At 43.4% G+C, this 25341-nt stretch overlaps 1 protein-coding gene across 4 annotated transcripts; it reads right to left on the bottom strand.

Moving 5' to 3' along the window:
* Positions 1-4372: 4372 nt before the first annotated feature.
* COG7 (component of oligomeric golgi complex 7) lies at positions 4373-25333 on the bottom strand. Of its 4 annotated transcripts, XR_005931420.1 has the most exons (18): positions 25028-25333; positions 24294-24442; positions 23669-23785; positions 23319-23487; positions 21321-21403; positions 20421-20543; positions 18262-18460; positions 16017-16144; positions 15267-15421; positions 13951-14067; positions 13360-13425; positions 12406-12592; positions 11247-11387; positions 10701-10784; positions 8609-8723; positions 7901-8029; positions 7701-7802; positions 6243-6326 (listed from the first exon to the last, which is right to left on the bottom strand). XR_005931420.1 is itself a non-coding variant. In XM_030001869.2 (17 exons), exons 1-17 carry the CDS (start codon positions 25191-25193, stop codon positions 4528-4530), a joined length of 2310 nt encoding a protein of 769 aa, XP_029857729.1. In that variant the 5' UTR covers positions 25194-25332; the 3' UTR covers positions 4373-4527. The 4 variants fall into 4 exon arrangements, 3 of the variants coding, with proteins under 3 accessions (XP_029857729.1, XP_040976092.1, XP_040976093.1); XM_030001869.2 differs by lacking the exons at positions 7701-7802; positions 7901-8029 and adding an exon at positions 4373-4694 and having other exon boundaries at positions 6183-6326; positions 25028-25332; XM_041120158.1 differs by lacking the exons at positions 7701-7802; positions 7901-8029 and adding an exon at positions 4373-4694 and having other exon boundaries at positions 6183-6326; positions 24294-24489; positions 25028-25210.
* Between the last annotated feature and the right edge of the window lie 8 nt (positions 25334-25341).

Here is a 25341-nt window from a genome sequence, read left to right on the forward strand (position 1 = left end):
GCAGCGAGTTTGCCTAGCCCCCGCCTGGTCCTGGCCCCCGGCTTTCCCAGAAGCCCATCACAACCCACCAGATCCTGCCTTACTGAAGTACTTTTGCAAAACTTCAAGAGGAAACACGATCGTCTGGTTAAATCACGCGACTGGGAACCTGATGTTCTGGGCACAGCGCCCAGCACAGTGCGAGCGCAGGGTGGTGGGGGCAGCCGTGGCAGTGAGGGGGGTCCAATGCTCCTTCTCTGCTTGAAGCTCCGCAAGCACAGGGTGCTCTGGTGCAGAGCTGCCTGCGCAGAGCTTGCCGAGGGTCTCTCCATCTCCCCTCAGCAGTGATGGAAGTGGTGGGTCTCGTTGCTGATGACCACCACCAGCAGGACCAAGGAACTGGGGGACGATCTGCCGGGTGAGATGCTGCTGGCACGCGGGGGAAATTCTGTGTTCAAAATTCATTGAAAAAGTCAAACCCTTAATTACTGGTGTACAGCTGGTCTAATGCTGCTGCTGTACAGTTACAAGATAATAATGCGTAGAATACCTGCAGTCTTAATTTCATAAGACTTGATTAATGAATTTTTTAAATTTTATGATTAGCTCCAAAAGCAATGGCAACTTAAAGTTTTGATTTTCTATTACTTCTGATACCTGAATTTTTACAGACATTTTCCAATTTCACTTGGTGATCGTAAGAACAAGAAGCTTAACCACTTTTTAAAAATTAAATTCAGACTCTTAAACAATGAAATGGCTTTAGAAATCACATGCTCAGCATGTTTGGGTTTTTTGCTGTTGAGAAAGAAGGGTAAGGATCAGGAGAGTTTGGTGTGTATCTGTGGTGTGCTCCTTCACATCCTCCTGGGTTTCAGCTCAGTGACTGGAGTCCCGCCACCTCTCGCTCAACATGTGTGGGACACTCAAAAAGGGGTAAGTTAACAAATCCTACAGAGCCAGACATTAGAGCCAATTTAGAAACCATGCAAAAGTTTCACCATTGCTTCTTCATCAGTACTTCAGCAACCCACCTGGCCGAGGCTTTTGATTCTGACAGTGCCCAGACACAGATGCAAGAGGAAAAACCCGCACCAGGGGCACATGCAGAACAGCCTTTCCTTGAGTTCACCCTCCTAGCAGCCCACGGTTCATGGACCTCCTGAGCTGGAGGCTGCATTTGTTTTAGTTGCCACAGCTTGAAAATCAGGAGAGAAGGAGGTTACTTAGAAGCTGACGCTATGCCATGCCACTTCGCAGAGCAGTTTCATTTGCAGAACTTCCTACTCATTCCACCAACTAGTACTTTACAGGCCTTTTAGCATTTGGAACAATTCCTCCAGAAGTTTTGCCTCAGAAATGACATATGACTATCTTTTATACATTAAGCAAACAACAGACTTGCTACACTTCACTAAGAGAAGAGGGAGATGACACTTTCATCCTTCAGCACCAGATTCCTCATGAACTGGAACAGGTAAGCGAGGACTCAGCACACAGAATTCATCCCTCACCACCAGCCTTCCTGGGCTGGTGAGCAACCATACCTGCCTCTGATCTTGATTGGGATGAGAAGTGGGAAAATAGGGGTAATTTACAGTCATCTGCAGCCAGAGAATACTTGAATTAAAAGTTATAAGGAACAAAAATCCAGATTCAGGAAGCACCTTCTTAACAAGCCCACATGCTGCCCCCAGCCCCTTATCCATCAGCTGGTTCTTGTTTGCAAGAGCGAACAACCAACAGCCCATGAACACGCTGGTCTGTGAGGAAGCCATCTAACCCCGGGTATGGCGTGAACTCAGCGAGCACGTAAAACCAACCAGAGCAGTGACAGGGCAGACAAAAGGCAGTTAGACACTTGTAAAGACAGAAGAATCCAGCTCTTACAAGTTGTCCTAGACTTTTCCCGCCTGACTCCTCACTTCCCTTCTCCCTAAAGGGATGCTTCCCTCCCTGAGCACCATAAAGCTACAGTACAGCCTCCTTCACCAAAAAGGAGAGTTCTTGTAAAGTGACAGCACTTCATCCCACATCACAGCCAAGCTGGAAACAAGCACCTGACACCCATTTAGCGTTCAGTGCGTGCACACAAGCCAATACATGACAAAGACCTCCAAACGATTTTGCAACAGTGAAAAGACACTGCTCCCTCCAAAAAAATCCAATAGAGCAATTTGCTTAAAACACTATGAAAGCTGAGAACAAGAACCTGGGCATCTATTCCCACACTCTCACCAACACTGTCAACATCACTACCACTAAGTCCAGTTGTGTGGGAATCCAAATAGCTGTTCAAACATAAAGATATGGCAAAGGGACATCAGATGCTTTTCTGTGGGGCAAAATGATCGCCCTGAGCCCGCTCCTTGTGCTGGTGAAATGGCGGTATCTGCGAGGAGCTCACTGCAATGAGATGGGCTGCAGAGAGAGGGGGAACACAGAGCTGTTTTCCCAGGCTAGCCCTCTCCATGGCACTTTGAAACGCAGCACCTCGGCTGCCGGCATCCTGAGGTGGGCAGCAGGTCTCGGGCTGCGGAGCTGGCAGGGCAGTCTGCACCCTCCAGCTCCTCACACCTTTAGCCCTAGCTGGGTACTCCCCCAGGACCACTTGCCCTGTGAAAAGCAGTAACAGCAGGCAAAGCACAGCCTCAAAAATCCTCACCTTCTAGTGACAAGGCAGAAGGATTGGAGAGGTACAGTGAGATTCACCCATCTCATACCAAGGGTAAAGTGGAACAGCATGTTCTTTGGCAGGACACGGACAGTTTACTATTCCAGTTACTGCTGGTTTATAGAGGGCGTCTGATGACTAATAGAAGTGGAAAGTGTCTCAGGTACTTGACTTCAGCTCTTTACCAGCTTGGCTCTCTCCTCCAAATGAACTGATTGCAGATAAGCATATGTGCGCAAAGGGGTTTTTTCTTGCTGCAGCAGCAATGCAGCTGCTGGAAGACTCAGCTGAGCCCTGCACAGGACTGGGCACAAAGCTCTCCAGGGGAAAGGCTTCACAAATCGCAGCCAAACGAGACACCTGAGAAGTCCCAACTCAATACAGTAGCAAATTTCCAATTCATTTGGGGATCTTTTAATAGACTTTTCATACTCTGAAACAAAAGAGGAAATATCTAACTGAAAACCTTGCCAATAAAAAAAAAATAATCCAGAAAACATATTTTATTTCCCTGCTCTGAAATTCTTTTAGGTGCCAAAATTCGTAAAACCCCAAAACTGTTTATAAAGCACCTCTGCTCTCCTCACCTCCCCAGACTGCAGTTTTGGCAGTGAAACATCATCAAAGTCCAGCTGAGAACAGCAAAGGAATCCAATTTCACTGAAAAAATACACTGCTGGTAAAATATAAGCCTGTATCAGCACATTACATGTGTGCCCAGAGGAGAGACAGCTTTGGCAGCCATGGCAGCTACATGCACAGCCACCCAGGGGAGAACATATCAGGCTAATGAGTCCCAAAAGGAGGACCACGAATACAGCAACACTGGGACAAGAAATGACAGCTGTCCAAAAGACAGAGGTAGTCAGGGAAAAAGAAAGCCAGCCAAAAAGCAAAGACAGCAGAAAGATTTGTGGACCAAGCTAAACACTGATTAGAGCAGCCTGAACCAAGTTAAGGAAAGAAGAGACAAAGACATGGACACTTGGAAAAGAATAATTCCCCCAAGGCATCTGGTGGTAAAATGGAGAAAACTGCAGAAATAGATACAGATAAGGGGAAGAAAGATGGTTTTTCCTCTCCAAATCAGAAGAGTGTGCATGTGGGGTGTTACCCAGCAGCATCTGACACAGCTGGCATTCCAATTTTGGGACCTCTTTGTATTCCGTCCAGTTTTCTCCTAAGAAAAAAAGCTGTGGGAGTGTTGGAAGCACACTTAGGCTAGATGAGTTGTTCTACAAAGATCTATATACCAGGCTTTAATAAATTTTACAAGAAAGCAACACTTTCATTAAATTTCTTATAAACTTCATAGCTTTCAGTAGAATACATTAATCGCACAAGGAACAACCTACAAAACTGGTTTTATTCTCAGGGTTGAGCTTGATCATGCCTCATCTACTAATTGATGAGACTGTCTTCCTGACTTTGTGAATAATGACAGAGTTGAGCAATGATGATTGCCTCCAGGTAGAAAAGCTTCCAATCAGTCGATCTTTGTTGCACCTACCCCATAATTTTAGATTCAGAATTGATTAAATTTTCTGAAAAAGCCAGTCATCTCACCGCCATGAAGCATGAACTCTCCAGCAACCGGCAGAACATTTCTAGTTAGAAGCCCGCACTGCTCAGCCTACTCAAGGTCATCCAGATAGTTCTTGGTAAATTAGGCTGTAGGACATCTTTCCTTATTTCTAAGGATGGAAAAATGGAGCAAGCTTTTCCTAGACAAAGACATTTATTAAAAGATATTCAGAAATAAATTGCCCTAATCCCCAGAGATATTTTCACTGTCCTTGCAAAGTTTATAGGGAAATAAAATCAACCCAAACAGTTCAGCCCTTGAACAGTGTCCAGCAGCAGGGACGTTACAGCTAACATTCCAGGCCTCTCATTGCACCGATGCTGCTGGCCATTCTGCGGGGCACACTTTTTGCAGCTTGCCGGTAGTCCTCTGGTTTTGCCTTCAACAGAGTTACAATATTTTGCAGTGTTCTTGATGGCTGAAGGCCGAGGGCATCCATCACATTTATGAGATAATCTGTAAGATTAAGGATAAACATGTATTTGAACAGGTACCAGACAGAGTGCTAATGAAAGTTATCCTTTGTTCTTCACGACAGCTAGAATCCTGTCACTGATAGGTCCAAACGACAGAAAACGGCAGTGTGTTTGGAATCTAACTGTACTGACTGGTGTGTATTTTTGGCTTCCTGTACACTAGTTTAGACAACCATCTGTTTTGTTCAGAGGACTGAGACACATTCCGCCACGTTTCAGTATCTGCTCACAACACCCTCGGGGTGGTCAGTCACCAGGGTCACAGATAAAGGATCACAAGCACACTTTCAAAGGCAAAGAGCTTGCAACAAAGCTGGGAAGTTCTGCAGAAGTGAATGGCTGTCAAGGCAGGAGAGAGTTCCAGCTCACTGATTCAAAGTCAGCTGGGGAATTAAGGATGGCAGGGAGAATGCCAAGCAACCAGCCTCTAATCCACTGGTTTGTTTTTAAGCAATGCCAAAAAAAAAAGTATTCAGGCTGAGTTCACTGGCATTGAAGCCTACTTTCAGGTGAGCTGAGGAGATCAGGTGAGCTGAGGAGATATTGTCTGTATCCTTATTTTTGAGCTTGGCCATGGGGAAGTCAGCGTGCATGATTTACAGCAAAGACAGGATAAACTGGCATTTACAATAGCTGTGGTGGTCTCGAGGTAACACTTCCATCAGCTTCGGATAAGAAAAACCCATCTCCTCCATATGCTGCAGAAACGCTTTCCTCAACACCTTCCATCAGTTCCTCCCTCAGTCACCCTGCCTGGCATAGTAGAAGGAAGAAATGAACAACGTGTGCCAACTATCTCCCACTTTGCTGCTGAAAATTTCTTCATGTTGAAAGTAATTTAGTCATCTAGCACCTTCAGAGCAGCAGGGCAATAAGTTAGCCATGGCAGGGGAGCTGATCCTATAGGTTCTGTAAAAAAAGGATGCTGGTCAAGTGCTCCACAACAACTTTTAGAAGGCCTTTAGCCGACCTTCCCTACTTCAGCTATCAAGTGAATGGAAGAAATCAACCAGCTGCCCCCTTCATAATCCACTGGAGCACTTCCCAACAGGCTTGACACATGCTGTGTACCCCCTATATGGCATATACTGGTAGTACACAGCACTCCCATGAGAGGGGAAAGAGCAGTGCCACACGTGAATAGATTATATACACATCTTTCTTGCTAAGACTGGCTTGTAAGGGACTCCTCACAGTTCAGAAGGACTTTGACTTCCACAGTCAGAAACACAAAGCAGTGAAGAAGCAGGAGTATCTACTGGAACATCACCCTTCCCTCAAAGAGGGATGTGACAGACCACTTTGCAAAAGAGAAGCTGTGAACCACTCCACCATGCCGGATATCAGATCAACATGCTCACGATTAAAGGAGAAACCCACACTGCAGTTTCTTCAAATCTAATGTAATGACAGAGCAGCCCATGTGTTATGGCAACAGTTCTCAGGACAATGTATGCACTGAGCTTACCAATGTCAGTGGCAAGCTGCTTTGTCGAATGTACTGTGAGCTCTGGTATTTGCAGGATGACTTCGCAGTAAGTTTGCATCGTAGCTCTGGCAATGGAGCCCAGCCAGTAGTCAGCCATGTTGTCCAGCTCAGGTAATTCATCTCCTGGACAGAAAATTCTCGTTAGCTGTCAGCAGTCTCACTCACCTGCATTTTCTGGTTTTGTAAAAAAAACGTAATTCATAAATGGTTAACTGTTTCTTCAACAGGACATTAAGATATTCAGAGTTTATCAGCTGTTTTTGGAGTAATCAAAGCAGTTACATATCCTCCCTGATACTATACAACATTGAAAGTTAGCTCAAGACTCAAAACACTTCCCTCTATTACTTCTCCAGGTAAGTAATTTCCGAAGGGCTGACAGGTGATCAGGCTGGGATCAGGGGCACTGCCTGGCATGTTTTAGGGGATCATCTTCCAGGAGTAGTTTACAAACTACTGCAATGACAGGGGCTTTTTTCAAGCCCTAAAGGCATCCCGTGTTCATCAGTGTTTTGAAAATTAACAAGCTATTAAATATGTAAATGCTTTAAGATGACAAAAGTAATGCAAAAACCTGAACTAAAGAGCGTATTCTCAGAAGGCTACAGGAAGACTATAAATACCAAGCTCTATGCTTCCTTGATTATCAGTGGAAATAAATACTGAGAAGAGATTAACCACAGCACACCATGGCGCGCTGCCAATCTGCTGTGAAGCACTATGTAGTTACTGTTGTTAACTGCAGCAGGATTAATGACACAACAGGTAAGGACAGCCATGTGAAGAACGAATGCCAGCCAAAACTCAGCTTCCTGCAAGAAATTAAGGAACGACATGCAGAAAGAACTCCTTGGTGCATTCTGGGGAGAAAGTTTTGAAGAGGCGCCTGGGCCGTAGCTGTCTCAAACAGCAGCCACCCACAGCACCCACTGCACTTCCCTGAGCACAGGGAGTTTAATCATTGTGGCTGGCATCTAATCACTAAAGACTCAGGTGGCACTGGAAGTAGCAGCCGAGCTCTAATGATTTTTCAGCTGGAGTTAATATAGGATGAAAAAGGAATTTAAATGAAGTGGTCAGCATTCCAGAATTGTGTCCTTACTGAGCAAGAACCTGACTATGGAGACTAGAACACATGGTTGGACCCTTAAGAAAAGAAATTCCCAAAGATGCAGAACCTGTCCAAAACAAGACAGACAGCAGACCAGTTTCTGACCATGGGCTCCTAACGTTTGTAACAGATGAGCACAGGTTAGCATGTCACACAGGGTGTAACAGTATTTTTTCCTGGATTTACAGAGAAAAGAGGCAGAGAAAAAAGTTGTTTACAAGTAAACAGCATTACTATCCTGCTTGAGAACGAATATCTATTCCTCAAGAAAGGAGCTCAGGGGCTCCTCTTTTTCTAGCAACAACGTCAGGGGCTGTGGTTCTCAGCAAGGCTATAGAGAACTGCGTATTTTATACTACAAGTGACTAGTGTAAAACTAAGCTTACGGGACATTCTCTCCAGATTTCACTAGAGTCTGAAGATGGAAAGCTTCATACCAGGTTAGTTCCTGGCAGCAGTTGTTGCAAGAATCCCAGCTTAGATGCTGTCTGGGGATAAGAATACACTGTATGATCACCAGTGCAGGGTTGTTTTCTTCAGTAGATGGGGACATTTCATGAGAGGGTCAGCCAACCTAACAACTCACCACTTCTAAACATGGTCACAAGCTTCCTCTTTGCTTATTCCTTGCTGTGCACTCCTGCCAGCTCTGTTGCATAGTAGACCTCTTAGGAAGTTGATTTAAATCACTTTATTGACACATTTTTGAGAGAATCTAGGCCAGAAAAAAGTGAATACCTTTCTGTGGGCTTAATGAATGGAAATGGTGCTACGGTGGAACCAGCACAAAGGAGAGGGCAGGAGTGCAAAGCTGGAGCAAGACTCTCCCCTTCAGCAAGCTGTTAGACAGTCCAGTGGACAGGTTGATAAGGAGCAGAAGTTACAAAAGCTAACTTGAGAAGTCTTTCAGGCTAGATGGTTCAATGGTTCCCCTCAGAGTTTGGGAACTGACCCCAAGTACCTCCTGTTCACTCCCTGCACCTAGGATATTAAATACTGCTCCAGCTCTGAAACAGTAATACTTCAGACCCTGCACCCAAACCACAGTTTTAATGAACACTAAACTTAAATCGACCAAGCTAAAGCTTCTGGTTTGAACAGAACTGAAAAAGTTTTACTCATTATTTAGAGGCTCCTCCTGCATGTTACCTAAGAGACTCTTGGAAGAAACAGCATGACTAGACAATAGGAAATGGGTCTCAAATAGCTGTGTTACCGTAACACATCACACCCATGTAACGTCAAAAAGTGAAAGCTTTCCCCCAGACACTTCAAGTCTTTGGTTTTATCCTACCTTGTTCTGGGGGGTAAGGCAGCTTTCCAGCATGTAATGCCAGTTCCAAAGCAGAATCCTCTTGAGTGACAAATGGCTCAAGGTGGAGAGGAAGTGACATAATATATTGCCCAATCTAGAATAAAAGCACAAAGAGCTGAGTCACTGAACAAATGTGAAGCAAGTACTTTGCTAGAGAAAAAAAGTCAACTGCAGTAATCCACACCTGAAAGCAGAAAGCTGAGCTTGACAGCAACTCACTAAACTACATTTGCTCAGAAACAAATTGGCTCTTGCTCATCATTACACTTTGTACAAGAAATAATTTTTCACAAGGTCAGAGAACCAGTCATTGAAACGATGTTAAGAAAAACCTGTACACAGAACTGTTACTCCAAGCAAATCTTTGATCTCTGGAGTGTTCCTGGCAATTTGTTTTCTAGAGCAGAATCCAAGAGACTGAACCAAACAAAACCGCTGAAGAAGAAACACATATTCAAGTGACAATATAATAATGAATTACAGAAACGTATCGCTCCCAAAAAGGGACCATGCTCACAAATTCGCACACATGAGCTACATAACCTCAGGCATACAACAAATACTGCACTGTTTATAAATTATTATCTGCTGCTTCAGAGAATTTTCCTAGGTGCAGATACAATTCAGAGTACTCTGCCTCCCCATTATGGAGCATGCTCATTAATAGCTTTTTCCTGAGCTCACATCACCTGCCTTTTCTTCTACACAGCACATATGCCACATTAATTTGTTTCTAAACTCTACGCTAGTTTTTCCAGTTGTCAATTTTACCGCACAGTGCAGTAGTGTTATTTCAAGACTACCCAATAGAGAGAATCTGGCTCAGTCTTGGCCCACCTATTACTCAGCAACAGGATAAAGGGTAGATCTGAAAAGATGTCAGAAAACAAATGCTTTGTATCTGAAATTTTCTGAAGTTCCTCTGTGCCTTGGATAGGCAGAAATGTCTTTTGATTCCTCACAGAATTGAGTAACGATCATACACATCTCAGTTTCAACTTTCAGTTAAAGTGGCAGGTGAGCAGATCCAGCCTCTTACCACCCATGCACGTCTCTCTCTGTGACCTGTGTTAATTAGAAAGCTACTTAGAATTCAGTAGCAACCTTCCCTTGAAGTTACACCTTATACATTGCCCATGAGCTTTCTAAACCTCATAAAAGTCTCTCAGATTGCTAAATTCAAACTACCCATGATAAAATTGTGCCACAAATTGACTGACTACCCATTTCTATACATTCCTCTTTTTTTTTTTTTTTAAAGCTTTAAAAGCAGAATGTAACAGTTTGTAGGCCATAAACCAGAGGAAAACAAAATATTAAAAGCTTTTGGCTGCAGCCTGTCCTTGAAAAATCCATTCCCTGTGTGATGCACAGAATGGTAGTAACATAAAAAAACTTGCTTATCAAATTATATGTTGCATTGAAATAGTAATAGCAGCTAATATTAATATCTGAACTGCAAATGTGGCAGCAACTTGAAACACCAACCAAGAGAATGGGAGAGCAATTTGAATGCTGTTCAGCTGCACCAAACTGAGGAGTGCCTAGCCAGAAAGAATGAACAGCTCACTCTCCTTTTCCACTCAGACACCTCACTGCCAGAAAGGTTTCATTGTTATTCCATCAGAAAGAGAAACCAGGGAGTCACATGGGGATTAGAAGGGTAAGAGCTCAAGACTTGTTTTAACTTCATAGTGTGATTAAATCACTCCAATACACATTGCAGGAACTTCTCTGCTACATGAGCTGCATTATGAAGATACACTCAGTATTCACCACTAGAAACAAAAGTTGGCATTTTCCATCCCATTACAAGAGTTAACACTGTAAACAGCCCAGTTCACTAGGAAGGAACCTCTCCTTGTGCTCCTGACATTCTTTTGCCATTCCAGAACTTGACAGGGATTTCATAAAAGCTACAATGAATGGCACAACCCAACTGATGAGGGCTGGACCACTGAGAGCATCTATCACCATCATATAACAATTTTAACAAATACTACGATTTTACAAAAAATTGGGGAAACAGAAGAGCACTGGGCTTCCAGTAACTACCCTTGCATGCTCTTACATTGCTGATATATTCCAGAGGAGTCAGGCTGAAGTTTGGCAGGTCATCTGTCAGGGTCTCACCAATGCCACCAGAATTCCAACCCTGTAAGGCAAGAAGTACAGAATGAATCTATGACTTCCTGGAGCATGAAGTCTATCAGTGTTCTAGGAAGCGGTCGCCCAGTGACATGAACTGTGACTACCCAAGGACTTCTAGAGAGCAGAACATAGATGGCAAGAAAACTGTTTCCCTTGTCCTCCCTCAGGCCCAAAACATAGACACCCTTTCCACACAGCTCCCTGTGGGAAATACATGCTCACACAGGCTAGAAAAGCAACATCTCAAACAAACATCAGAGCTTGCAAACATAGCTGTCTGTCGCAAATGCTGTGGATGCAAGGAGATAAACTTTTCCACTGACTGTAGCTCATGGAAGAAACGTGATACAAGAGGGAAACATTCTGAAAAGGAGAAAGGTAAGCAACAATCAGCTGTACTCCACTATAAGGTATCCCATGGGTAAACCTTGCCAGTTCAGATCAGATCAATGTACCCATTACTCACCTCCATCTTTGAAATGAGTAAGAGTTGTTGTTTGATGCGAAGAAAAACAGAATCAAAAGCCAAGTGGTGTGCCAGCTGGTTGAGGCGGCTTAGGGCAGATCGCGATGAAGACAACAGGTTGTGGTTACTTGTACCTTTTTCCTAACACACACACACAGACACAGAAAAATGTTTATTTATGGAAGTCATTATGCTGACCACAGAGAAGCTATGTTAACATTCTTAAAGCGGTATTTATTGGGCCATCCTAATACAAAAGAGCTTTCCTCTGCAATGGCACAGTTTATTTTCTTTGGGATGCCCTATTCCAACCAGTTATTCAAGACAGAAACTGTGCATTGTTCCGTGAAATGTAAAACAAATAATCAGCATCACATTCCAGCCATGCCAGGCACCAGTATACGCTAGATACTGGGAAACTTGCAGAGAAGATGGCAAAACTGCCTTTTGCTCAGAGGGCACAACTAACTGATTCCCTGCACGGAATTAAGCAAAAATTTTATGTGAAGGGTACCTATGGAATTTGACTATTTAGCAGAGGTTTAAAGTCAAACATTTAACACTGAAGGCAGAGCTGCACAAGTTGCAGGTAAATTAAGTGCAAAAGAAATCAAAACATTCTAAGGAAATAAGAGACAGAACTCATAACCTTGACTTCACTACTACACGTGACTGACGATGGCAAACATAACTTAGATCCACAAGAAGATAACTAGAGTCGTTCTACCCTGTTCACAGATGCATGCATGAATGATCTTGCATACTTATATTTCAGAATGGATATGGCAGCAGAGCATAAGTGGCAAAGAAAGTCTTGCGAAGCCAGTACGTAGACTCCAGAATTTGAGATAGCTCCAACACAATCTTCCCAATGCGTTCTGTGACAAAATCTCCCTCACATGAACTGATAAGAGCATGTTCACAAAACACAGCCAGAATCTGGGGAGAGATGGAATGAGCCCAGACTTCCTGGGTTTGAACATTTCAATCTCTCCACGGATCAGTGTCTCTGTGGAAGACTTGGAACATAGCCCATCAAAAGGCTGCAGCTCAGGATGAAATGTAAACAGGCTGTAGGGGGAATCCAGGTCTCATCTACCAAATGTGGGCCCAACAGCATCCTGTGACAGAGGCAGGCTCTCCCAGGCACCAAAGCTACCTTTAGAGTGTAAAGTGTTTCCATAAGGCTGGCATACTCGGATGGATTCTCCTTCAAAAGATAATTGTACTCCTGCCAGGGATTCTTTACGGAGCTCTTCTTTTCTGCAGAACTGGTATCCTGAAAGCCAGAAAAACTACAAGGGCTGTAGGAGTCCGAGAGATACTTCCCAGCAGTTGATAAAATCCTGAAAACAAGTACACAAAAGTCACCAGCAAAATCCTCAAAAATCAGCACTGTTGCTCTCATGTTGGTCCAAGGACCAACACTACCTTTATGTTACTTCAAGGCAGCGAGTATTCACTGGTGGCAGACGTTAATTACAGCCAACTCTCACATCTACTGTGCAACTCAAAAACTGCAAAAATACTGAGATGAAAAAGAGAGGATTGTCCTCTCAGAACATGTAGCAAATATGAAACAAACGTAGCCTCCTGTGCACTGCAGGCCACTGTGTCCTATACAAAGCACAGGCACTCAAGTCAGACCAAAGCATTTCAATTACAAGAGGCTGAACAGTGCACTGCTGACAAGCAACAAAAGATCTACGTGCCGCCTGTGCTTGACACTCCTCAAGTTACAAGGAATTGATCAGTTAAGGCACACCTAGATTCATTTCAGCAAATGATTCATGCCCCATGTCACAAGGGGAGTGAGAATCTTGCCAATTTGATCTGGTGGAAAATTCCTTCCTGACCCCAATCTGGCAGTCCATTTGATGGCTAACCAGGTATCCAAGAAAAAGGATTCTTGTGACTGTCTCAGGGTACACAACTAAGTGGAACAGTCTGCAACCCATCTCTGACATTTCAAAAGATGGAGAGGGGCAGCGGGGGCAAATCACAGTGGCTGCTTTCCCTCCGTGGTCTATGCAACAAAAGCACCTTGGGGTTTGTTTTCTTTCAACTTGGTACCTATGTTGACAGCTCATGAATTAAGTTCAGCAACGCTTACCTGTTGGCCAGTTGCTGCTCAAAGTCTCCACACTGACGAAGGAGCTCACCGCAAGTAGTAATTATCCTAGGAAAGAACAAGACAAAAACACATGTGAGATTTGAGGCAGATAATGCCAGACCCCTCCCCAGACAACCCATCTCAGACACGTGTCAATCAGTAATAAAATGGAATAACCAAACTACAGCCCACAGGGGACACATCTGTCAAGAATTAATTTGGCTATTAACTCTCCATCCATTTGATAACATACTGAGGTTTTTTGCCCAACAACCTCATCCACATGCTGCTACTTGTCATCATGGCTAAGGCCAGCTCAGTGTCACTGGGAAAATGCTAAGAGCTGCTGACATTTCAAGTGATATGACATGCAGCCTTGCTCCAGACAGGGTGGGGAGCCTCATAGCACTTACTGTGCCAGCAGCAACCTGAAACCCAGTCACTAACACTAATGCTCCCAGCAGCACTGCAGCTAAGTGGGCATAGCCCTGCATTCTGCACTAAGAACTTGTGTAAACTGACCCCGAGTAATTCCATTTCATCTTTGATACAAAAATCAGTTCTGAGCTGGGCAAAAAAAATCCCCTTTACCGGACAGAGTTTTGGAATGCAGTCCAGTCCTCCTGGAAAAGGGAATCTGATAGGACATCATCCAGCTTACATTTCTTTCGTATAGACTGCAACGTATTTGTAAAGTCAGATGTATACCTGTAATGAGAAATGGAGAAGAGATAAGCACCAGCGTAAGAGAATAGGTTGGAGAGCAGCATAACTGCATGTCCTGCAATTTGCTCATTCAGTCCTCTACAAGGGTCAAATAAGAACAAGAAATATTAAAGGAAGAGGAGTTCAGAAGAGGCACTGTTGTTCTAGTCCAAACACATAGATGTGAAGAACTGACCAGCTATGGCCCACTCAAGCCTCCAGTGGAAGACAGGGAGAAACTCAAGAGTAACAGATACTGTGTGGCTACTTCAATTTGCTGCACATGGGTTACTAGGATCTCTCTACTCCCATGAGAAGGTATGACTAAGACATTTTTGTTACCATTACACTAATCACATTTCCTAGGAAAGATCACAAAAAGTTTATAAGGCTACTGCTACTCCAACATCACTTGGCCCTTACTCCAGGAACACAGTGACAACAATCTCATGTATTTGTTTTCTCAGCTACTCCCCAGATAAGAACATGGATAAAAAGGAGAACATTTTGTTTTCCACACTGCCCCCCCTTTTTTTAAATAAGGCCCATAAGCTGGAGGCATGCACGCTGCTATGTAATTGCCTATAAAGAAGGTGAGATCAGAGAAGAGTGTTTTCCTCTTCCCTCTTCTCCACAGGGCAGCAAGGTAACAGTTTGATTTATACCTTGTGAACAGCTCTTTTGGTATCAGGAAAGAATAAGGAGGTAATCAGCACTGGAATACTATCTAAGTGGGCTGTCAGCGACACTTTAAAACAAGAACTTAGCGTGAACCTCACTCACTAGGGTATCTTGCACTTACAGGTAGATTCTGAATGTGAGGTCACTTGTCCCGGTAAGTACGTATTTGCCCACTGAGACCCACTTTCATCAGCCTAATTTGTCTTTGTCTTATTCCATTTTGGGAAACATTTTCCCCTCCAAAAGTATTTATTAAAAATGAAAATTGAGCCCAACCAAAACAGAAAACAGCTGAGAAAAGTCTTTGATTTAGCCATAAAAAGCTTCCATTTTTCCCCTAAGAAATAGTCACTGCCTGACCGAAATGGTAGGAAGGGATATCAGATGATTCATATTACAGTTCCAGAAACATTACTTTCTGCTCTCAGTCGTTTTTGATAAACTACAAAGTCCTTGGCCACAAACTGAATACTTGCTACTCCCTTAGGATAAATGCAGCAGTGTAACTAAAAGCACCTTACTTTGTGAACAGAGCTTTCAGGGCCTTAAGGAGCCCACACACTCCCAGTCCATCAGTGAGTTTAATGCAGTTGTCGATGGCTCCAGAGGCCAGAATGAAGAGTTTGCTGACTGAATGGTTCAGTTCCTGGACACAGTCAATTACTTCCCAATGCTCCTAAATAACAACAACAACAAAGTTGAGCCTGACTCTTCTTTCAGTGAGCGTCCAGGCATTAAAGACAAGACACCTTGTGTAACACATCATTCTCTCAGTATCCTCCAATCTTGTGAAACACTTAAGGGACAACAATGCTGGTTGCTTCCACCCTCCTGCACAGTGACAGTTAATAAAAGTCAGGCTGCCAAATCCTGTGTTTACCAGGTCTTCAAGGAAAAACAGTTCTGCCAACAACAGAATCTTCTACTAAAAGGACTTTCCTACCCCGGATCCTGTCCTTAATAAATTCTATCAAACCTGAAGCAGGCTCTTGGTTGATAGTAATATTTTGGTAAAGTCTTTCTCCAGCAGATCCACACAGTGCTGGTTACTGGGTGAAGGAGAAGAAGAAAGGAGTTACCTCCGACCTGACAGGGCTGCTGAAATTAACTTCATTTCTTAAACAAAATTTACTTAACAGTAAAAAATATACCGCAAACAGAAAAAAATTAGAGGAGGAAAGAGAGCAATAACTATGACAAAGACCCTTGTAGACCCTTAGTAGAAGCTTCAAGCCTCTCCTTGTGCAATTAAACAAAGACTGCTACATTACCAACGGCACTGCACTGATCTGAATGAGGAGATTTTCTTCTTCCAGGTCTCCATACTCAAGTTGATAGGGCTTGTACGGACCATACACCGCTTCCACCAGTTCCATCACTTTTACCAGGTTCTGCTCCTCTACAAAGAATCAGATGTTTAGTCTACAAATAGATGAGCATGCTACTAAAAACCTTGTTTCAAGCAACATGCAGTAGTTCTTCAATTAGAGCATGCTGCCTACACAGGCTTGGAATGTTGCCCAACAGCTTTAAGTCTCAACTACACAGATTTTTTTTTTAATTTTTTTTAAACACAAGGTTATTATCTCTACCTGTTTCCTAAAACCAAGATGTTCTACCTCAACAAGTGCCTCAAGAAAATTATCACTCACTACTCCAAAACAGCCTGGGTGACAAAAAACTATTAAACATTCCAACCTACAGTAGAAGGAAAGTACTGAAACCATTTGAGAAGTGAAACGCATTACTCCCACAACTTAAAACAGGGGCAATCCTCATTTGTCAGAAAGCCTGGTTCATACTTAAAATAACTGACACTAACTCAATTCACTTATTACTACTACTTTACAGTGTTCATCAACCAGAGCTGAACGTGAACCATGAACTTAGCATTTCAGTGCTATTCTGTTCAGCAGGGAGCTGCAAACCCAAACAAAAACCAGGTCTCAATGATTATTTCTCAAATCAGAACTGGACGCCAGCTGCTACTGTGAAGCTTTGCCAAACTCAAACTAGCAGCAATCCATAATTACTTTGAATCCTAGGTATAAGAAAAAACTTCTACACCCTAAGAACAGACAAGCAATGGAGCAGGTTGTCCAAAGCCTGTGCTATCTCCATGCTTGGACGTTTTCAAGATCAGACTGGACAATACCCTGAGTAACATGGTCTGACCTCACAGCAGACCTTGCTTGGAGCAGGAGGTTGGACTAGATCATCTCCCAAGGTCCCTTCCAACCTGAATTATCCTGTGAATCCTAAATGAACCCTGTCCTCACACACACATATGTAGGAACTGGTTTGACCCTGTTCTGCTGAGTCACCTGGCCTTTCCATTCTCGAGATACTTCTCTTCCCAAACATCTTACCGCACAGCAAAAGAGATGAAAATAAAGTTTTGGGGTTTTTTGTTGGTTTTTTTTTTTAACACACCCAGATAACAGTTCAGTAGCTGTCTTCCTATTCCATCATCTTCTACAGCTTGACATAATTCTTCCAAGTCCTTTTTAATAATTTCTATTACAAACCACAAATTAAGCTAAGCCAAGGATAGAAAATGACTGACAAGAATATGCAATCACAAAGACAACAAAAACAGACACAATGACAGTCATACTCTCTGAAATTGCCCAGTAATCATAATTTACATGATCAAGTAAGAATCTGGGTTTAAATAGCTCAAGACAATGTTATGAGGAACCAAACACAGGAAACACAGCATTAGGAATGCTCCATTAGCTTTAATTTAGGAATTTCCCATACCCAATCTTTGAAGGGGCCCTACCAGATTAATAAAGGACTATAAATAGCCAACAGCTCAAGTCAGACATAAACCTATGTAAGCACAGCACCTCACTACTTTGTGGTTTGTGGGAATTATTCATCAAGTCATGACCAAAATGAGATGACAAACATCATAGGGTAAGGAAAGCACAGGTCAGATTTTGAATCAAACACCAAGGATGCTGCTAGGGAACAAACTACCAATGGTTCAGAAATAGTATTTGGCCCTGCATTTTTACTTGATTAAAACTTAAGCCAGTAGCAACAGAAAAACTACAAAATAAAATTTAAGCATCCAATGGATGCAGCTTTCAAGCGGGTTTTCTCTTGTTTAGTAAGGTGTGACTTAATTCCAGGAAACTCTTCAACTTCTATGCTTTGTGATCTTTCACAATGGGTTTCACAGATAGCTTCCCTAGAGACATTTCCTCATCTATTAGACAGAAGAAATAGCAATGCTTAAAAAATATTTAGCATTTTTCCTTTTACATTCTAGGCACCAAGCATGCTCAGAACAGGTCTGCTTCAGTAAACTCATTCAGTATTGTGTCAGTATCTTTAGTGCAAGATAAACACATACACACACACACAGAAGTGCAAATGCCACGTAACTGGTCAATTCTGTAGAAGAGAGAATCCCTCCCTCCATGTAAAACTAAACAAAATCCCACAATGGAACTTAACAAAGGAGTTGACAGAATGGAATGACAAAATTCAGTGCAAGAGCCTTACTCAAGTTTGGCAGCATTGCTACTTCCAGCCCTTTTGCGAAGTGGATGGTGGCATCATAGAGCTCCAGCAGCTTATTCAGCTTGGTCTCTTGGCCCGTTCTTTCCACGGCAGTGCTGAGGCAGACAGGGATGGAAGGCACCAACGCTCCCAGAGTTTGAATCAACAATACAGTCACAATTTCATGGGGGTTCTTGAAAACCTGTGGTAGCAGAAAAGCTACTAGCAAAAGCACATTATCTCAGAGGAACACGACAGGCAGCAGAGAGCAGCAGATAGCTTCCAGAGAGAGACCCAAAATGTACAAACCACATGTCACTGCCTCAGCAAAGACAATGACAGATTGTCCCACTCCAAACTGAGCAGGTCCTGTCTGACCAGGAGCTGATACCTTCTTCAGCCCTCCTGAGCACGTGCTGCTGCCCTGCTGGCAGAAGCAGCCTTCACACAAGCAGCTCCACTTCCCAGGGGCAATCATGCCCACTGTAGTCTCCCTTAGGCCCTCGCCACAGAAGCCTGGGCTCCTGAAACAGAGGGATGGAAGGGGCAGAACAGATGGGTTTGCAAATGCTGTCAGCAGAGAGGCAGGCTGCCATAACCAGGGAGCAAAGAGTTGGGAAAGAAAGCAGCAGCAGCTGCCCAATCTGGACTTTTTCACGCCCAGCACAGAAAACTGTGCTGGGTGTGTGCTTCTTTCTATTAAAGAATTAATATAAAATTACCTACTGGTGAGACACAGTGATATACAGATCAAGAAGATGACATTTTGTGCACTAACAGATCGCAGAGTCCTCAGATGACAGGTGCTCCCAACCAAAAGGGAACAAAAACAAATTTGAAAAACCTCACAAGGGGTAACAAAACCAAAAGAGGTCTGCTAAGACTCCAAGAACTTCACTGACCTAGCATGCAAGACAGCCTGATTACGTAAGTCTAGGTCAATACATATTTACTGCTGAAACTGTGCTTTGAATACAGCAACCAAGAAACTAGAAAATAGGTATAGGTCAAAAATTGAATTCAGCGGAACACAGGCACTATAGTAATTCGAAAAATGACCTGGCAGAAAAGAGCATTTGAAAACAGAGCATTCAGTTTACACAGGTGTGTTGAGAATAAACACATATATCAGTAAAATAGGAAGAAATAGTACTATATCACAAGGCAAATTACTGGTCAGATATGCAGAAGTCACTACTGGAAAGGCTAGAAAGACCATAATCAGCTGAGAACTTCTATTGACATGCACCACCTTCAATTCTACTAGCATAAAATGTGTTACAGCCTGTCATTGTGACTTTCTTGTCAGCTATTCTCATTCATTTGCTCTGAAAGCTTGGATCACCACGAAAAAGGTCCAAGAATTCTTCAGAAAGCAGAAGCAACACAGGACATTGAGTGACACGAGCTTTGCCCCACATGCCATTTCTCTCTCACAATCCCCAGTTCAAAGAATATCTGCTAAAATGTAAGCTGACATCTGACCTGTAATTCACATCGAATCATTAGGCAGAAAAAATACATTTCAAGGAAGCACAGAGCTTCTCTGCAGTACAGGCCTAGCATTTGCACTAGGCTTTGTAACATGAAGATAAGAATCTCTTACCCTTCATGGATGAAAAACCTCTTACAGGCTCAACAATATGAACTTATTTCTTCATTTCACTAAAGGACAATAACTTTTTTGGATCCTACATTATTATTGGCAGGAAAAACAAGTACACAGACTCCAAGGGGTGATAGCAGAAGCCCTCAGATATCTTACACAGAGTGACATGAATCAGTCCAACATGACCTTGAGGGCTTCCTCCAAGCCAAGTGATAAAGCAATTCAGCCATTTCAAATGTCTTGCAACAGAACACATTTGCAACACCAACAAATTAGATTTAACTTAAGATACAGATGAAAGTGATAGAGCAGCTTTAATGTCAGTAACACAGCAACCTTGCTGTTGGTAGAACACCAGAAATCAAATCTTGTCTGCAAGAGCTGGACAAGAAACAGAAAGTAGGTTGCAAGCCCTGTTTTGCATTGATAAGGCACAGAGTATAACTCAAAGAGTGAGCACCAATGAACTATTCTGAGCTTTATAAGAATTAAGAGAGTGTGCTCAATCTCATCCTCTCCCATACACCACACCAAAATTAAACAGTCACTGCACCTGTGTTGCCCACTGAAGCTGTGAGTGCCAGGTCCCAAGGAGCGTGTCATACAGTTCAGTCAACTGGCGATTTAAGCTTAAGTCACTTTGGCAAAGATCCTGCCACATGGCCACCAGCTGCACCTGCAGGGGTAATAAGAACTATTTTAAGAGAACTGACAGTCCACAGATCTGGCTTTTGTTATTTCAAACCAAGAACTTACCAGGCAAAGCACTTTTGCTAAAGCACAATGCCTACCCTTGGTCCTCTCTCCCGATTTCAGCATAACATTTTGCTATAATTCAGCACCACAGAAGGAAAAGACTTTCAGCATGAAGCTAGAGGCTTCTTAGTTGATTCAAAGATTTAATTAACATTGGTATTTTACTCATAAAATGAGACTGTAACTGATACCCCCACATAATAGTTCAAATACTTGGCAAGCCCTAGCCTTGAACTTAATCCTCAAAAGTCACAGTCATGAGAGAAATTTGAGGATCAGGTTATGGCTACAGAACTGTCTGGAATTCCAACTTTTAATCTTACCTGAAAAGAGTTTACAGAAGTCAGCAGCTGCCAAGGTGCAGCAATAAAGCTATTGCTGACATAGCTACATCCAAGAAAAGCAAAGCAAAACTATAAGGCACAGAGAAATCAAGTAGAACACACATATCCTGTGTCTGTTGCAGGAGTGAACACAAAGTCCTGAATGGAGAATTACTCTTGAAACATGGGGAGTAACCAGAGCTGTTAAGAGCCAGAAAGTGAAGTCAGAGAATGAAATATGGAAAAGAACAGGATCCATCCTCCTTCGAACAGGAAAGGTAAAATACATGATGTAGCAGCTCCCCCTACAGTCCAAGCCAAGCAAGAATTCAAATTTTTATTCCTCCATATTAAAATATTATCAAAATACTTACCTTGTGGCATTTATAATAATAAGCAAGAAGCTGGGGCATCCGATCAATTTCAGTGAAGACTTTAACAAACGTTTTTGCCTGATCTAAACAAAACAAAATAATAGGCAGTTAGCAGTCAGTCTCAAAGCCTAGGGTGAGACATTAGTCTAACAGCAAGAGAATTCTTCTTTTAAGAGAGTGTGCACAACGACCTATATAGAAAGACACACTTTCACCTTTTGTTTGCTTATCTTCTCAAATAGGAACAGAACTGCCTAAAACCCACATTCAAACAAGAACAGGTAGCAGACACGAGGAATTAATGCAACTTCTTAAATTTAACTTCTTAACCAGCAAATGTATCTAGTATTAAAGACAGATAAAACCAGAGCATTTCCTAGAAGGGAATCATTATTTTCCAGAAGCAAGCCGCTATCTACAAAACTAGAACATACCTCACAAAGCCCCCAGCTTTGCTTTCAGAACTCCTCAAACTGATACCTAAGCTAGCTGCCTCAAGACTGTGTAAGAGCTAACGGTGCCATTAGTCAAAGCTTTGAAATTCAAGTTCATCAAAAGCTCGTTTTGTACTGTAAGGGGGATGACTATAGTTCTGTCCACAAAATACATCTGGGGTTAGAGGAATTAGTAATGAGACCTTGTTTTTCAAACAGGACCCAGAAGGCAGATAAACTAGAACACTAAGTACTTGAAGTACTCTTCAGCTGTGGAAGTCACCAAATACAGACTCTCTGGGGATATGGTTATGGACTTGTATTACAGTTATAGGAGCCAGACTTCAGGAAAAAAATACGACTTCACAGTAAACAGAGAAACTCTCTTCAATGGGAAAAAAGCCCATGTCTCCACGTGGCCAGAACAGATTTTGAAAGAGAATGCAAACAGTGCTTAAAGTGAATTATTCTGAACAGTATGCCCAAGCAAAGGACCTCGTACCAGCAGACCTGCTGCCAGCAGCTTTCTTGCACCTGTATGTTTTCTTTAGTGGAGAACTCACAGAGCAGATGAATATTCAATTTACTTTCATCCTAAGCAGAGAAAATATTCCAAAATGTCATCCTTTGTCTTGATTTTGTCTGTAAAGGTCAATGCACTGCAACAGCAGAAAAAAGGCATGGGACCTACTGTGAAGGTGATGAGCACAGTCCAAGAAAAAAGGAAGCTGTGCAAAGAAGAAAAGCCAGAAGAGGAATGCAAGAGAGAAGAGAGAGATCTATGCAAAAGATTAAGCACACTTGTTAGAAGCACAGCACATAAAGCTTCTTCCCTCCTCCGCTCCCTCCAGCCGTCTGTAGTCACACACTGCTGCGCCTTGCCTTTACATAGACAAGAACTCCAGAGCACTGTGCAGCAAAAGCACAGCAGCCCCAGATTCTCACTGGGACTTCATGGTGCACACAGATGAGAGGCAACAACCAGAACAAGTATTTTTCAGAAGTGCTGTGACAGTAGGAGAGGAAAGGATGAACACAAAGAACAGTACAAGAAGTCAAATTTTCTAAAGGAGAATTTATAAAACAGCTTTTACAAGGTAGTAAGGAGTCAGAATGTTTCCAAGCAAATTTCCTTCTTGATTACAACACCAAGGTGTAACAGAAATGCCCAGTGGCACTACAATAACACAAAACCAGAGGCCTTCTGCTTACTTGAGCAGCACTTCCAACTTGGAGAGCATTCATGGCATAACTAAACTCTGACAGCAGAGCAGCGCTGCCTCAGCACCTCCATTTCATACATCTACATGGCCTATAAAACCAGCTCGTATTTTCCTTATTTCCCATAGTGGCCACAGGCACACCAAACTGTAGGAAAATCAAAGATGCACTGGAGAGCACATCTGCAACTGCAGAGCACATAACATTTCACAGCATCTGGCTCCACCAGAAAAAGCGCACAACCCAGCGCCAGGAGCCTTCAGCACACCAACTCCCCACCCAGAAAACATCTTACTTTTAAAGACAATAAACTCTGCACCAAGTGACACCAAGACTTACTGACCTACAGACTGGGAATTAAAAGCAGCAACAATCTGAGGGCTGGCCATAGCCTCTAGTCGGTTCTTCAGAGCCTCAAGATGCACACACTTCTCGGAGTAATCTGGCGTATCCACAAGCATAGCCAGGCTGCTCTGCATACTTGTTAGTTTGGCCGAAATCACAGACACATCCTGCCACCAGGGTAAGGCAACTCAGTTACCAAACATGACTTCAGAAAGCATTAATGCCAGCTTCATATGACATTTTACAAAAAGGTACGTGTTTTAGAGTCACTTCAAAAACCTACTATTACACTCAGTTTCCCTGGAAAGCTGAAGGCACAAAGGCCAAAAAGAATAATGGGGCCTCTACCTGTGTTTTAAGAGTCTCTTCAATGTCTGCACTTAACGTGCTCCATTTGTCTGCTTCCTGAAGTGACTCGGCAGCCAACTGCATTCTAGATTTCACTTGGTCAATCTCTACCAGGACCTGAAGAAAAAAAAATATAATGTTGCCCATTGAAACAAAAGATGATTGTCATAGATACTTGTATTATGGGAGTTATTTTTGGGTTGGCTTTTAAAAATTGGGTGAAAAGATCATGCCGTTACAAGGAGGAAGGAGTTGGCTGAAAGAGCTAGAGATGTTAAATCAACTTCCAAAGTCAAACAACAAAAGGTTAGTTTGCATTCTGAATTTGTACTTTTAGTATCCACTTTGCCTGAAAAATGGACCCCAGCTAACAATAGGCAGAAATCTGGGCAGAAATCAGCGTCCCCAGTCAGGTAACAGCAACTCTGTCTGAACTGAAGCATGATCAGCTGTTCCTCAGGAAACGCAGATTGCACTGGTCTGTGCCACACACAGTTTTTCTACTATTAACATTAATAGAAGTGGTTTTGTCTATCTTGAGTTCAGAAGATTGCTCAATATGAACAAGCCTGGAAACCAGAATTTCACTAGTTGCAAATAAATACTGAGGAAGACAAGAACCTACCTGCATTGACTGAGCTGTGTCTTCTTCAAATTTCTTGATATCTTCTTTAACAAGGATCATTTGCTCCTTCAGGAACGTTGCTTCCTGTTTCAAGACCTCCACTTCCCGGAGGACTCTGGGCATGTTCTGGAGAGCCTGGTGGCTTGTTTCTACAGAAACACCAAGCAGTGCAGTGAGGAAGGAGGGCCTGAGAACCCTTGCAGGAAAGAGGGAGTTTTTCAATAATCTTACGTAACCTTCCATACTTGGAAAAGACCAAACAACAAAGCAAAACACCAAACAACAAAACTTTAGTTGTAACTTTAGAGTACTTAAACTTCAAAGTACATTTAAATACGTACTTTATCGTAGAATCATAGAATCGTTTAGGCTGGAAAAGACCTTTAAGATCACCGAGTCCACCGTGAACCGAATGCCGCCAAGCCCACCCCCTAAACCGTGTCCCTAAGCAGACACGTCTTTCAAATCCCTCCAGGGACGGTGAGCCGACCCCTTACCCGGGCAGCCTGTGCTCCACAACCCTCTCCCCGAAGACATTTTCCCTAATACCCAACCTAAGCCTCCCCTGGCAGGGGCAGCCGTTTCCCGGCGTTGAGAGCGGATCTGTCAGGACACGCAGCCTGCAGCAGCACCCCAGTCCGTCCCGCACCGGGAGGAAAGCTTCACCGGAGCAACAAAACCCACACACACCGGCTCCGGCCCGACACGCTGACGACCCCCGCCGCCCACCTCACCTTCCACGGCGTTGTTGACCTCCTGGATGAAAAGCTGCAACTTCATCACCAGGGTAGCGGCGTGGGCGTCCACCTTCCCGGGGGCCTCCTGCTGCACGGCCCGGAAGGCCGCGTTCACCCAGCTCTTCACCTCAAAGTCATCCGACAGGAACCTGGAGAAATCCATCGCCGCCGCCTTCACCTCACCTCGTCCCGTCTCGTCTCCGGGCCCGCGGCGGGGACAGGCCGGCCGCGGCGGCGGCCCCGCAGCGCACCAGGAAACGCACCGCCGGGCCCCTGCCGGCCACCGTACCCGCCGGGCGGCCACCGTCGGC

This window comes from Aquila chrysaetos, chromosome 25, assembly GCF_900496995.4.
Source record: "Aquila chrysaetos chrysaetos chromosome 25, bAquChr1.4, whole genome shotgun sequence".
Classification (NCBI taxonomy): Eukaryota; Metazoa; Chordata; class Aves; order Accipitriformes; family Accipitridae; genus Aquila; species Aquila chrysaetos.